Here is a 15,108-nt window from a genome sequence, read left to right as displayed (position 1 = left end):
GTACTTTTATCCTGTTCATGTTTATAAGCATTATGTTCAAGAACACAATTGTTTGCAGATTGCCGTGCCTGACCCAGCGGAGGCGGTGAAGGACGCAGACATCCTCATTTTTGTGGTGCCCCACCAGTTCATAGGCCACATCTGCACAGCCATCGAGGGCAAAATCAAGCCCACTGCTTTTGGTCTATCATTGATCAAGGTATGTTCTTTTAACATGTTCATGGCAACAGGTTATTTCCAGACTTTACTATTTGCTGTTGAATTTTTCAATAATAATGGCAAAATACTGTAATCATTTTATTAACGTACAATGTCTAAATATAACTAGAAATGTATGTAGGCTTCGCAATTTCACACAAAAAAATTATTTAAATATTTTTTTAATGTTTGTCCGTGTATCCGAAGGAATACCTAAAAAATTAATTTACCTTAAAAATTAAGCAATTGTGCGCCCTACGGGGTATCCAAGGTATTTATTTAAGCGCGGGATAACGTTTAACAAACTACCAAGACAGGCAAGCAATAAAAACGCAATAAGGAAATGCATAGCAACGTATACTCCATCGCACGCACAAACGATGGAGTACATCGTACCCGTTGGGGTAAACATAGTCTCAAACGTTTTAAATAGTGAAATGCATAGCAACGTATACTCCATCGCACGCACAAACGATGGAGTACATCGTACCCGTTGGGGTAAACATAGTCTCAAACGTTTTAAATAGTGAAATGCATAGCAACGTATACTCCATCGCACGCACAAACGATGGAGTACATCGTACCCGTTGGGGTAAACATAGTCTCAAACGTTTTAAATAGTGAAATGCATAGCAACGTATACTCCATCGCACGCACAAACGATGGAGTACATCGTACCCGTTGGGGTAAACATAGTCTCAAACGTTTTAAATAGTGAAATGCATAGCAACGTATACTCCATCGCACGCACAAACGATGGAGTACATCGTACCCGTTGGGGTAAACATAGTCTCAAACGTTTTAAATAGTGAAATGCATAGCAACGTATACTCCATCGCACGCACAAACGATGGAGTACATCGTACCCGTTGGGGTAAACATAGTCTCAAACGTTTTAAATAGTGAAATGCATAGCAACGTATACTCCATCGCACGCACAAACGATGGAGTACATCGTACCCGTTGGGGTAAACATAGTCTCAAACGTTTTAAATAGTGAAATGAAATTCCCTTAGTGATTTAAATCAGAACAGCAATATGCTGTAAATACTTAGAACAGTGAGTCGTTACTCTTGAAGTCTTAGAGCTTCCTGTGAAACTGAAATAGTTGTTAAAGCCTACACAATAACAGTACGATGATAGGCGGTATTACCGTATTGCTTTAAGCCACTTTATGTTTCTATTGGGATATGATTATGTTCACATACTGTCTGTAAAATTATGTGTTATTTATTAAACAGATGAATGAAACCGAACAAACGCCTCAAGTAACAGGAAAATTCGCGTATTAATACACAAAACTTTTAAATCTTTTTATAAAGTCTTATACTGATTTAAATATTTGTTACTAAGATTCATGAAGTATTAGCAAATAACTATTCAACAAATAAATGAAATAAGTGGTTTTAATAGTGTTGATATTATTGCAGTGAGCATTTTCTGGAGAACCGTCATTATTGTCCATAGTTTCATAGTTTGGATAGCAGGTGTTAGTTTCTATCACTTATATTCCAGTAGAAACTTTAGAGTTCCAGAAGCTCACTCAATTTCAGCATAACTTTTAAGTACTACTGCAAGGGATATTTTTGGATCCTTCATAAACAAATTTTGCAAAGACAAAGTCAATTTGATATACTAAGTATTAAAATAAAATACAAAATCTTGTTCCACAAATAAATGAACATACGAATTGTAATTTCATAATAATTTTTTTATGATTTAGGAAATAGGCATTCATTGTGATATTATTACTATTGTGGGTGAAATAAAGATATGAAATGTAATAGATTACTTGAGGAAAGAAATTACTTACCAAAAATAAAAATCACCTTGTATAACATTTGTATTAAGCTTTCAACATCTAATTGTTTACTTAAACATTATACCAGAGCACTGTTGAAAGTTTTAAACAATCGGAATTCCAATGAAAACAAAGCTAAATATAGTCTAGCTTTCCAATATAGTCTACAGTAGCTAAATTCTGAAAAGCTTTTTTATTTTTAATCGCCACTAAAAATAAACTAATATATGAACTTCAGAACATTCATAATTATTTTATAATACTGCACAACGATGTTAAAATAACACTAGTCTATACAAAGCCTAGAAAATTTCACAAATTGATTACAGATTCGAGTGATTAATAACATAAAACCCCATTTTATATAAAATTATAACAAGTTTTTGTTTTAATTATTCATTTATTATTAATTTGAATAACATTACCATACTGTTTAGTGTTTACACATATAATACTTATTAATTTTTTACAAACAATTTTTGTTCAGGGTTTTGACACAGCAAAAGGCGGTGGCCTCGAGCTGATCTCGCATAACATCGCAAAACGACTCCAGATCCAGATGGCCGTGCTGATGGGTGCCAACCTGGCCAATGAAGTGGCAGAAGAGAAGTTCTGTGAAACCACCATTGGTAATTATAATTTTCCTAGTGTTTTAATCATTTTATTTGACTGACTAATTATGATATGTTATTTATGGCAGTTAACTAAAACTAATTGGTCTTTTCGATTGATAACAGTACTCAGACCTAAATCTTCCTGAATTATCTTCCAGTATAACTTTTATTATTTACAAAATTTAACCGCATTTTAGAAAAGTGTTCATGGCAAAATGTTTAATTACATGAAAAAACAGTAAAGTCACTGTAATTAGTGTATTCCAGGAATATGGACCACTATAAAGTAGTTATATAGCTTAACTATACTATTATTTATTGGTGTTTCTTTGCCTTCTTGCAGCCATGACTTATGAAGCACTTAAATCACTTTATTACATCTTACGATACTTTGGTATTATTCGGAGGCCACTATTTATGGAAAAGTTTTTCTTAGCGGGACCTAAAAATAAAACTATCAAAAAGAACAGACTTTATTTGACTTAATGTGAAAATTATATTTCATGACGATCAGTTCTTGTTCTCTGCCTCACAAAAAAAGCGATGTTTGTGAGAAAGAGGCCATTCTGTCCCTATCTACTATTTGTTATAAGTAAATAAATACGTGTGTACTCGTATTACAAATATAAAAAGATATCGTGCTCTCATGTGATCTGATCTGGTATTTATCTGTTCAGTAAAACTCAATTAATGCGGCAAGCCTTTTGGAAAAACACAAAACATCAACCATTTAATACATAAAAAGGTTTTTTTTCTATTTGTGGTGGACACAGTGTTTAGATGAGCGTGGGAAAAGACTAGGCGTATGTAAATACTTAATCAGTATTAACAGATAGTCGTATTTCTTAAAATTCATTAGTATTAAGAAATTAAAATCTAAGTTTCCTGAATGACACTTGTATGGGTTTGAGACAAGTCCCTGTTTATAACACAGTTTCACAGTTTTAAACTTTATCCTGTGTTCAAGATGCATGGTTGGCATCTTACTCACGAGCATTCTTAATCCAACTGTTTAAAGTATTTGTGATATCAGCATAATTAGAGGATACACATCCCTAAGTAGGGAGAAACTAATTGGTTTCTCAAACGAAAGTTATGTCTCGGAACACCTAGACCTATATTCTCTCCTCATACTTCATAAATAATCAGTTCTCTGTTAATAAACAATAAGTCAGTCACAATATTTGCACTCTTTCTACTCAAACCCACCGTGGATATTTCCATAGCATCCACAAAAGGAATTTCATGCACAGCCTCAATTATTGCGTTGAGTAATCGTCAAAATTTCAAAGCAGTGTGATCAAAACTGATTGTAATGCTTGTTATCAAAAGTAAATCAATTATTAGGGTAGCAAGAACAGCACAGTCCCAGTTATATTGTTGCTACCAGAATAGGCCAGCTGTTGTAGATCATAGTTTATGGAATTCTTTGTTTTCAGGTGCTGCTGATCGAAGGGTGGGTGGTATTCTGAAGGTTCTGATCGAGACACCTTACTTCCGAGTGGTGGTCGTCGACGATGCGGACACTGTCGAAATATGTGGAGCTCTCAAGGTTTGTATCAAGATCCTGACTAATTCAGGAAGATAACTTGAACTACGAGTATATTGTCATATTTTAAAAGCTCCGTTTGATATATAAGTATTATAATTAACTATATATTTATAACTCTTTCTTTTTACAGTACTTGTTTTTGAATATGGTGGAAATCAGTAGAAAAATATCCAAATATTAATTTGAATCTTGCATTATTCATAGTCTGCTTGGTTGGTTTATTTTGTCTTAGTACGTTCTTTACAGCTAGTACTGTAGCTAGATTCAGAAGTATTCCCAGAGAAAATCGATACTAATATATAGTTAGGGAAAGTAAATATTTGTCGGCTCAAGGTTTATCTATAACAAGATAAAGATAGGGACATAGCTGCGTTCACTTTATTAACTCCTGTAGTTCCCACTTCAGACATACTTCAACCAAAATCCAAAGCTTTACAGTAGTATAAGCCAAGTAGTTTTATTTTAGTAAATCTTTAATTTAAATTTATCTATAATTATGTAGGCTATGTCATAATAATATAAGAGACATTTTAATTTAATTTTTTAGTGACAACTTTTAAATTTTAAATATGATTTGAAGGCCCCTCCAAATTCAAGTACCGCATAAGTCACTGTCTTAAGTCAAAGATTAATGTATAAAGAATATAAATTAACTCTTAAAGCCAGTTTTGCAGTCTCCTTTAGGTCAGATTTCCTTTCTTCATTTGTGATTAAAATACGTTAAACTTAGAATTAGCCTACGGTGATGTAATATGGTTTCAGCTGCACTGGGAAAACTTAATTCTGTGCATTTATGGTTTCCAAAAATAAAGCTAGTTCAAGTTTTTCTGAGAACAGAATGTGACTTTATGGATGTGGTTTACTGTTACTTTCATAAACTTGTTGTCCTCATGTAGCTTTGTGTCTCAGGAATCCTCCGTGATCCTAAAGAAAATTCTCTGAACGATATAACTTGATATACTGCTCCTAAACATTGTACCGTATCGAAAATGGCTCTCAAATAACGCGTGCTGTGCTGTAGGAATGACTTTCTCAGTGCCTGTGGTCCTAAATCTTAAAGTTCCAGGAAAGAAATTTGTTAAGAATCATTCTAATGTGGTTCATTTAGTTTATTTTTTAATTTGATAATATCCTGTGGTTTTATTTGTCTTTCATTCCTCTGCTCTCTGAGTTAATATTCATCAAACACGACATGTAGCAATCTAGTCTCTGTCAGAATACAGTAGGCAAAGATCATCGTTTTGAATCTTCACACCTCGTTTACATCATTGAGTAGCATGTTATTATTGTAGTAGTCTTTGAAATGTACAATTTTATTAGTAGAACTGTCTTGTAATTCTCTGTAGTAACTAATGCAGTGAAATTGGCTGTTTTATGTAGAACACTTAAGATTTCACTCATCCAAGTTATTCAATAAAATCTTGTTTGAAAAGACACACGGAATTTCATTTTAATGATTTGTTTTAAAATTTATTTTAATTTAAATGAATTAATTTTAAGTGTCAGTTAAACTGTGTCATATATAATTGCACTCGTTTTAATGAAAGCTTGTGGAGATTTACCATCAGAGCCCCCAGCTTTCATCTGACTTTGAAAACTAACATTTCCCCCAACTATATAAATTTGACTACTTCCTATATCATATTTTGAATAGAAATAAACAAATGTACCTATTTTTAAACTATTGAAACAGTGTAGATTAATATACGACAGTTCAATTGAGTAAAATATTGTCATCGCTCTGGTTGAGACATCAGTTTAGCTCAAGTTTATGAAATCGCATTTTATCCCTTTCAGGGCTGTTACCCACAAAACAGATGAATTTGGGTCATCCATTTCCTTTTGTGACACCATTTACTTTTCTTCCACAGTGGAAACAAACAAATCCATTGTACTTTTTAATATTTAATTTTAAAACAATTGTTTCAGTCTGTTTCATGCTTATGCTTGTTTGTAGCAGTTGATTACATTTTGTAATAGCTCCATGTAAGATGGCCTTTCCGAGTACAGTGCTGTTACAGATGGCTGTTGACTGTAGGTAATTTTGTTTTAACATCTGTTGACTGAAGATGGCTATCGACAACGAGGCCGAAATATTTGTAGAAGTTAATTGTGTAAGCAATGTTTTGACTCGGTGTGAACTGGAAGACTTTATTGTTAATTATGGCAACGATTGTGTAAGCTCTAAGAATTCTGCTATCCTAATAAGTTTTTAAAAGCATCTAACGATTTGGTCTTTAACCACTTGAGACATTTTCTAGATTTTGTTGAAGTTTCTAAGTTGTTTTTGGTATTTTAATTGAATATTTACACATTTAGTTTTTTTTATTTACTCTTGCATTTACTAAGTATGTTTGTTCTTGTTCAATTATGGTGTACATTTTATATTAACACTTTGGTGTGGTAAGTGGTATATATCACTGATCGTAATTGCCCCGCAATGTTTTAAGCGGGATTAAGTCACAGTATCTTGTAAGAACACTTTACATTCATTTTTAGTTCTCAGAAGTTCTGTCAGAATGCGCGATAGTGCTTGTTTCTTATGATGTTGATGGAGTGTGACACATCAGAACAGTTATCACCGGTCACAACATTAGTTTTTCTTGTCTTTGATCACCTGCGTCCACATTCAGCTTGCCGTCTCTACGCTCAATTGGTAAATTCGCTCATGAAAAATAACAGCTATTAGTATTACTTTATACAAAAATAGAATTTGAAAACTTGTATTATGTCTTTATGTAAATAATAATACATTTTTAATAATAATAATATTTGACTGGTATATTCAATAAAAAGTAAATTCAAAAAAAATAATTTTTAAACCATTAAAATGAAGCACAATATAAGGTTTTTAAACGTTTGTTTAGTGTGCTAAGGATTGAAATGGTCATCACATAACCCACAACAATTTAAAGTAGTTTATTATTGAAAAAGTTTACAAGAAGGTGTAAATTCAAATTTTATATATTTTTTACACATTTTTATCTGGTCAACTTCTTTAAAAGAAGATAAGAAGGGTCTTGAGATAAGATCTGAGGAACTGATAAGCAGTAATAAACCTTTGCTTTGTTTATTATCTTACTAAACTCTGAGTTTAGAGATAAGGTCTGAGGAACTGATAAGCAGTGAAATTAACTGATCTTTGCTTTGTTTATTATCTTACCTTATATATCATTGTAGTGATCTTCCTCTATGCATCTGTAATAATTTATTTCAGAAATACAACATGAGACTATCATACTACACTATGTAGGAATATGATTCTTCCATAGCAAAGCAGATGCTAATTGCCCAGGAAGTGGCTCTGTTATAAATGTGCATCTGTTGGTTTCCAATTAGATCACAGTAAAGAAACTACAAGATTAATGAAGATGTAACTCATGAACTAATCGATATGAATTCAATTCTTATATATTATTGTATATATTATAAATCTGAAAAACTAGTATACAACTAGTATTTATTATACAACCAGAAACTTACTTGTATAAATAGAAGGTACAAGTTTGCTCTTTGAATAAGGGGTGAAAACACTACAGGCTAAATTAAAAGTCGAAAACAATCATGAAGCATATACTGATTCTGAAACTTTAATAACTAATTTTTACGTTTAGTATCTGATATAATAAATAGTACATAAAACCAGTACAATCATATAGCTCTTGAATGTTTTGACAACTGAAAAGTAATGTTTTCAACTAGAAAAAATTTAACAAATTATATATTACGTCGTTCATTTAGGTGAAATACATCTAAAATTGAGGATTGCTATAGGTTTTGTAATTAAGTTATGAAAGACATCATACACATATTAAACCCAGTTACTTATTTATTTCATAAGAGAATAGAACAAGAAATGTTTTGCCAAGCATTACAAATGTCAAAAGTTGTGCAAATTTTTTCAAAAAGGAGATAAACTAACCATTTGAGTTATTAACAATCTTGTTATTTCCAATTTTTTGTAATTTTTTTAGTTTTCTATGAAAGAATAAATTGTCTTGGCCAATTTGGTTTTCTTTAAAGATATTAATAGGTCTCAAAACCGTGACATTCCTATTTTTTAAATTATAAAATGCCTACTTAATTAGGCATTTAATCTTACTCCATATGTTCTTTTATTTTAAAATTTACATTGTTATGACGTAAAACATACTAAACTAAGGACGTTTTCATCATATTTGTAAAATAGGAACCAGTCGATTTGGTCTTACATATGAGTTAGGTTTTGAAAATGTTTTACTAGAAGTACCACAAGGATCTGTACTCAGGCCATCCTGTTTCTGTTACATCGTAATTTTATGTTATATAATGTACAATAAAGTTATATTGTTTTAGGGTTTTGCTCCTAACCTTAATTTGGACAAATTTTGTTGTTACTTTGTATAGATATTTTTAATAATTTTGTTCCAAATGTAAATTATGAACTTATTCAACTTGTCTTATAGTTCTTAATTGTGACATAAGTAGTATGAAACAAATTAATATTGCATTCTCAAAATGCTTAGAGGCAATAACACTTATCGATTTCTTGTGTGCATGCAGAACATAGTGGCTTGCGGAGCTGGATTTGTGGACGGATTGGGGTTGGGAGACAACACTAAAGCCGCTGTGATCAGGCTGGGGCTTATGGAGATGGTCAAGTTTGTCGACGAATTCTATCCTGGATCCAAGTTAGGAACATTCTTCGAGAGCTGCGGCATAGCCGACCTGATCACCACCTGCTACGGCGGCCGCAACCGTCGCATCTCAGAGGCCTTCGTTCGAACCGGCAAGGTAAGGTTTCTGCGAGCAATTCCCTTTCAACCGTAATAGATTTTTGACTTTTCCACTTTTTCTATTTTATAGTATATGTATTTCAATGCTACAATACACAAGGAAAAGTAGAAACTGAATTTAATAGTAATAATTGTTTTTACATATAACCCAAACTGTGTTAAATTTGATGTTGCTAATGGCTTTCGATGATGAGTTTTGACGTATTCAACATAAAGATGTTCCGCACATGAGATGTACAGAGACATTTGTGAATTTGGGCCGTAGAGGTTTCAATTCTCATTATTGCCCAACTACTGTGCCTCACCTATATCCATCTCATGAGACTAAACTAGTTTTGAATACCTTTCAGAGCATAACCTACTGAGATCCAAACTAGCATTGCACTTGGTATAGTTGGTAATCCTGAAGAATAGTTTAATTATCAACTTTTTTTGGAAAACAGTAGATACACAAATAAATGATGAGGCAAGATTTTCAGTGGTTGCTTATGTAACGGTATTATTAACATACAATTAGGAAATCGTTCTTTTAAACTCAAAAATATTAACTCTCTATTTGATATTCGCATGCCAGGGGTGCAGTAAATGCTTTTATTCCCAATATTTATGAAAATTTGCCAAATTTTACCATGTATTTTTATTGAATGATGTGTGTTTTAGTGAATAATGTCGCTTATTAAAGGATTATAGTAGCTCTTAGAGTCCTTAGAGCTTACCAACAGCAATACTCATTTTGGCCTGGCTATTTTTCCACTAAATAGTAGTTTTTAGCATTATATTTATGTAACTATTATATTGACTTAACACCTTGCCCTTTGTAACTTTCATTTAAGTTCTGTAATTTTGAAAGTTTGGCAAGCTTCTGTCACTTTTTATGGATTCCTTAAATTGGAATGTCATATAACAAACATAGCTAATACAGTACATCGCTTTAGATACACTATTAAAGAATCTACGTCTTTTTAAACTCGCAATATTATATATCACGCAAATGCAAAATTGTTTTATGGAGATCCCAAAAATAGTAGAGCAAGTTGAATTAATTTTTTGTAGACAATAGAACAGTTAGAAAAGGAGATGTTGAATTATTGTTTTGTTGTAGACAATACAGCAGCTAGAAAAGGAGATGTTGAATGGCCAGAAGCTGCAGGGTCCGTTCACTGCTGCAGAAGTCAACGTTATGCTCAAAACTAAGGAGATGGAAAAAAGGTAAGTTCAAATATAAGCTCCATTTGCGCATTAAGAACTTGTTTCAAGTAGTATTTTGAATATTAACACTTTGAATTAGTTTTCAACTTCTACTAATGACAGTACCCAAGATTACTCAAGGAGACGAAATTGGAATAAGTTTTGAGGAAAATCATTTATATATATGATATATTTACCTAAAATTATAACTGCTTATGTTATATTCTAGCCTACCTAAACCTTTAATTCTATAATAAAATTTAAATTGATCGTAATAGATCAATTAACTAATTCTTATTTTAATTTAAAATTGTTATTATTTTATCAGTCTTCTTTGTTTTATAGTGGATAACTTTGAAGAATTTAAGCAGTCACCTTCGAAAGGAAAACAGGATTTTGAATATTTACCATTGTTATGTGTTTTAAGTATAAAACACTACTTACAATACTTGTACAGGGTGTAAAAAAATTCTCTACACAAACTTGATGCTATTGTTTCATGGATCAAGAGGAGTTAAAAATTAAATGCACTCAATGGTCTATATCATTTGCTGTCTGTCTATATGTATGTGTTTTTAGTTTTTATTTCAGAAACCAGTAAAGGTATAAAACTGAAATTTTATACTTTTATTTTTCTTGCAGTCTAAAATCGTGAGAAAAATTAATATTATCATATCACATTTCAAGATGGCAGATGATTAAAATTTGTGAAGTTTTACACTGTAAATACTAATATAACTATGACGTTTTTAAAGAATAATAAAAGTTGCAATGTCTAATTACAAACATTTTTACACCAAGATTATAAAAAACAGGTCAGTAATAATGTTGATATAAGCTTTTAACTGTGTAATACTCGGCAAACTTTTCACTGTTTACTCATTTACGGCATCGTTTATTGTGCATTACTTCTGTTTAAAGCTTACCTCTACATTAGTTATTGTCCGCTTTTTATGATGTAGGTGTCAAAATGTTTGTAATTAGTTTTGTTAGTTATTACAGTAAAACAAAAATGAAAATACAGTAAATGAAATGAAAATAATCTTTATCCATAAGTTGCATATTCATATACAAAGAATGGTGTCAATGTCAGATATTCTAAATCTAATAAAACAATCTAATAAAAGTTAGCATAGTAGTGCTTTTACAATTAAAATATACAAGTTATATACAACAAATTTCACCTGGTTTAGATTTAATATCAAAATATTATAAGGCGAAAAAAAATAGATTGATGATATATTATGATTATTAAAATTTAACGTTCTTTTACAATTCAAATCAGATAAGTTACTTACCTAAAATGTAAATAAAAACATTACATAACATAAATAAATGTCAAAACACTGAAAATTATAAAAATATACATTTGTTAAAAGTGTATAATAAAATACTATATTATATTTACAATCCAATAATTTTTCTGACAATTTCATACTTATAGCTGAGTCCACTATAATAATATAAATCTTAAAAATAATCTTTATTGCTATTCAAAAAAATTCATCTGTTTAACAACATATACTGTACTTTTTTTTAAATCGGTCTTAAATTTATTAGTACTGCTCCCATTTTTCAAATCACTAGGCAATTTATTAAAACATTTCATGTCTACATAAAATGTTTTTTTTTTTTTTTTTTAAGAATAGTAAAGTTGCCTCCGTTTTATTGATGATAATTCCCTGTCAGTGAGTTGGTGCTAGAATTTTGAACTTTGTATAAAATGCATTGAAAGATATAATTACTATAAATCGTTAATTTAATTCTTTAAATGTTGTCTTTGACAGTTTCTTTCTAATTGTAACATAATACGTATTACAGGTTTTTGTAAAATTAGTAACCTGTCCATGTTTATTTTTGACGAACCTCTTTAAGCTTTATAATGAGTAAACATGGTCTGCTGTTTTAACTTCTAGAATACAACAATTATTATTAGTTTAGACAAATCCATATTGGACACGTTATGGCCTGTTACAGATTCCCTCTGTTCACTGCCGTTCACAAGATCTGTATCGGGGAGATCAAGCCTAACAAATTCCTTGACTGCATCAAGAGTCACCCTGAGCACATGTAAGTGGCAAACTTTTGTGCATCACACCAGTCACTTGTCGAGAGTAATGTTACATGGCAACCCCTCATGAGAGTAGCAATGATGGGTCATGCAAAAATAATTTTTATCTTTTTTTTAACTGGCCAAAACTACCCTAGTCCAAGGAGTGGCCAAAAAAGATAGAAAGTAAGGAATTTTTAACCCTAGATCTGTCACATTGATACTTGTGGTGTCGTTGGTTATAATATCGGGATCTGTTGAATGGAAAGTCCTCTTTATTAACCGAAACAAGAAGTTCCATAGCGTAACATATTGAGATCTCACCTGCTTGGATGCAAAATAACGTTCGTGGTTAGTAAAATAAAATAGATTTTTTTTTCATTTTCAATTTACGCAGTAAATAGTTTGCAACACTTTGATTGGTTGTTCAGTCGAAATGTTATTGTTATGTAAAATTGTTTGCATGAAATAATTCATAAAGAAAATTCCTTTTCAGTGTTTATAAAACTATTTACATCCCTGTACTCTTTATTAAATTAACCAACCTTTGTATTGTTTGGATTTTCTTCAAAACATTTATAATATAGGAAAGAATGCTTAAGAGTAGAATATTTATGAAAAATACATATTTTATTTATCTTGCATGATCAATATTTTTAGACTTCTTATTTATATTTTATTTAACATCATAGAAATGTACATTTTTTTTAAATTCATATTTAACAGTATATAAATAAAGCAGATTTTGTTGGTGTGGTGATAAAAAAGAATACAGCTTACAAAGTGCTGTAAATTGAGTGATCATTGCACAGATCTAGGGTTAAGTATTAAGTATTTATCTGTGATTTACAATCAAAATTTTTTAACGTTATTGTAGTTTTTATTTATGTTCCTCGGTTTTTTCGAAAGGAGTATAGTAAAATAAATGGAAATAAAGTAAAGTGCACTGAAGTACGATACGTAGTATTAATCTTGATGTTGAAATTTTGTTTTTAGCCTATAGTTTACAAATTAATCTATTGTTGTTTTACAAATGCATGCACAACAGTATGAACAAATAAGTTAATTAACTTCAAGATTCAGGTAACTAGATTGCCTTCAAAACACATTTATTTGAATTAAAAATGAAATCATTGTAATATCAGTTGATATCATATAGATTTATGTAAAGTTTAAAACTTATACATAATATTATTTATTATATTTAAGCTTTTTGATAAAGAAAACTTTCTATCATTCATATGCTGATAAGCCATGTTATGGATCAAATGAGGCAATTTTAATAAATAGTAAACGTAATATAAATCCTGAGAATTCTACATAGAACACAAGAAGTGAAGTATCAATTAGATCTTTCATACACATTGAGACTATTTTATATATATGTTTAAATGCATATGTGACAGAACGGCCAAGTACAATATAATTGAATATAAAAAGTAAGGGCTCTGTGGTGTAATGGTTGTACAATCACCCACAAGTGAGAGATCCGGGTTCGAGTCCCGGCGGAGCAAGTACTTTATGTGATTCAATGTTTATTGAAATTAAATTCGGCTATTGCCATTTATACAAATTTAATCAATATAAATAAAAGTCGTTTTGACAGGTACTTGGTCTTCCGATCATATGTTAGCCTTTAAAGCCAGTCAGATAATAAAAGTTTAAAGGTACTTATCATTCTAAGTGTAGATTTGAGAAGTGACATCTACGCTACGATAATTTTCAGGTGGTTATACGATTAGTCATGTGATTTTTAGTTTGACTACCTCATCTTCGTCTTCTACAAACACATATTAGGACAAAAATAATCATTCCTTAACACATAGTAGGTCACTATATAAGTTGATAGTTTAAAAAAAATAATAAAACCCTCCAATATGTAGTATTTAAGTAAAGTGTCTAAGTTAAATCCAAATTAATATGGAAAGTGTAATTTAAAATAATGGTGCTGTTGAATAATAATGTTCATTTGAAGTTGACAGTACTTGTAGTTTTTAAATCGTAATACTAAAGTTTCCTAAGTATTATTTTATCATATTTCTGATGTTATTTTTAATGGTAACGGTAATCAAAGAGCAATCAAATAATATGTAACATTACTCTCCAAGTAGAACCGAATCAAATTAAGATCAAAACATGAATTTCTAAGCTACAATTGACCTGATTTGATGAAGGAAGGATATTTGAAGTAGGCTAAGGAATGGTTTGTGGTGATGATGAAATGTATTTTGTGTTGTTTTATGAGTATTGTAATTAGTAAAGTATACAGTATCTCAAAAGTCAGGACAAAATAGTGCTACTGTACACATATTTTTGTAATTACTCTTTACTTTAGTTTTTGTCTACTTATAAGCCTACTTGTTGTGTACTAGATCAAATTCAGTATTAGAGTATATTTAATTGTATTAAAAAGAAGAAGAAAAGTAAAATTGAGATAGTTATGGTGAAAACCAAATCACCATCAGGAAGGCGATTATTTAAGGGTTTTGCGTATTGCAACCCAATATTTTATTACTTGAGTAACCTCACTTGTAATTTGTTTTGTAAAGCTAGGAAATACATAATTCTACTAAAATTTTGTTTGTTTAGTTAAGATTGAGTAGTGTTTTGCCGTTTTAAGGGATATTTCCGAACTAATGACATTTATCTTTACCACATTTTAGTTGTTATTTTATATATTTTTAGACAACTTTATTTAACCTCGAAATATAATTGATCAGGTATCAAACAATTTGCTTAAATTCTTAGTTCATACGATCATGGCTTATTTTCAAAATACCATCTTTAAATTAAAGTTTACCAAAATCCCCATTTTATGTCCTGACTTTTGAAGTATTAATGTTGACTGTCTAAAATGTATGTATTTTGTTACCATTGTTAGTGTATATATTGTTATTCTCTTGTTAAGACATAATTATCATAAGGTTGGT

The 15,108-nt window shown here is 30.7% G+C and overlaps 1 protein-coding gene across 5 annotated transcripts in view; it reads left to right on the top strand.

Annotated features, from left to right (window-relative positions):
- The window catches only part of LOC124370037 (glycerol-3-phosphate dehydrogenase [NAD(+)], cytoplasmic), a 73,312-nt gene that overhangs the window by 30,168 nt on the left and 28,036 nt on the right, over nt 1-15,108 (top strand). For all 5 annotated transcript variants that reach the window (XM_046828345.1, XM_046828349.1, XM_046828347.1 and 2 more), the window contains exons 3-8: nt 59-199; nt 2,487-2,628; nt 4,053-4,165; nt 8,708-8,938; nt 10,043-10,149; nt 12,106-12,198. In XM_046828345.1, coding sequence (XP_046684301.1) covers nt 59-199; nt 2,487-2,628; nt 4,053-4,165; nt 8,708-8,938; nt 10,043-10,149; nt 12,106-12,198 — 827 coding nt within the window. The remainder of the gene's footprint in view (nt 1-58; nt 200-2,486; nt 2,629-4,052; nt 4,166-8,707; nt 8,939-10,042; nt 10,150-12,105; nt 12,199-15,108) is intronic.

This window comes from Homalodisca vitripennis, chromosome X, assembly GCF_021130785.1.
Source record: "Homalodisca vitripennis isolate AUS2020 chromosome X, UT_GWSS_2.1, whole genome shotgun sequence".
NCBI classification, from domain to species: Eukaryota; Metazoa; Arthropoda; class Insecta; order Hemiptera; family Cicadellidae; genus Homalodisca; species Homalodisca vitripennis.
The sequence above is the reverse complement of the archived record's forward strand: the minus strand, read 5'-3'. Positions and strand labels throughout refer to the sequence as shown.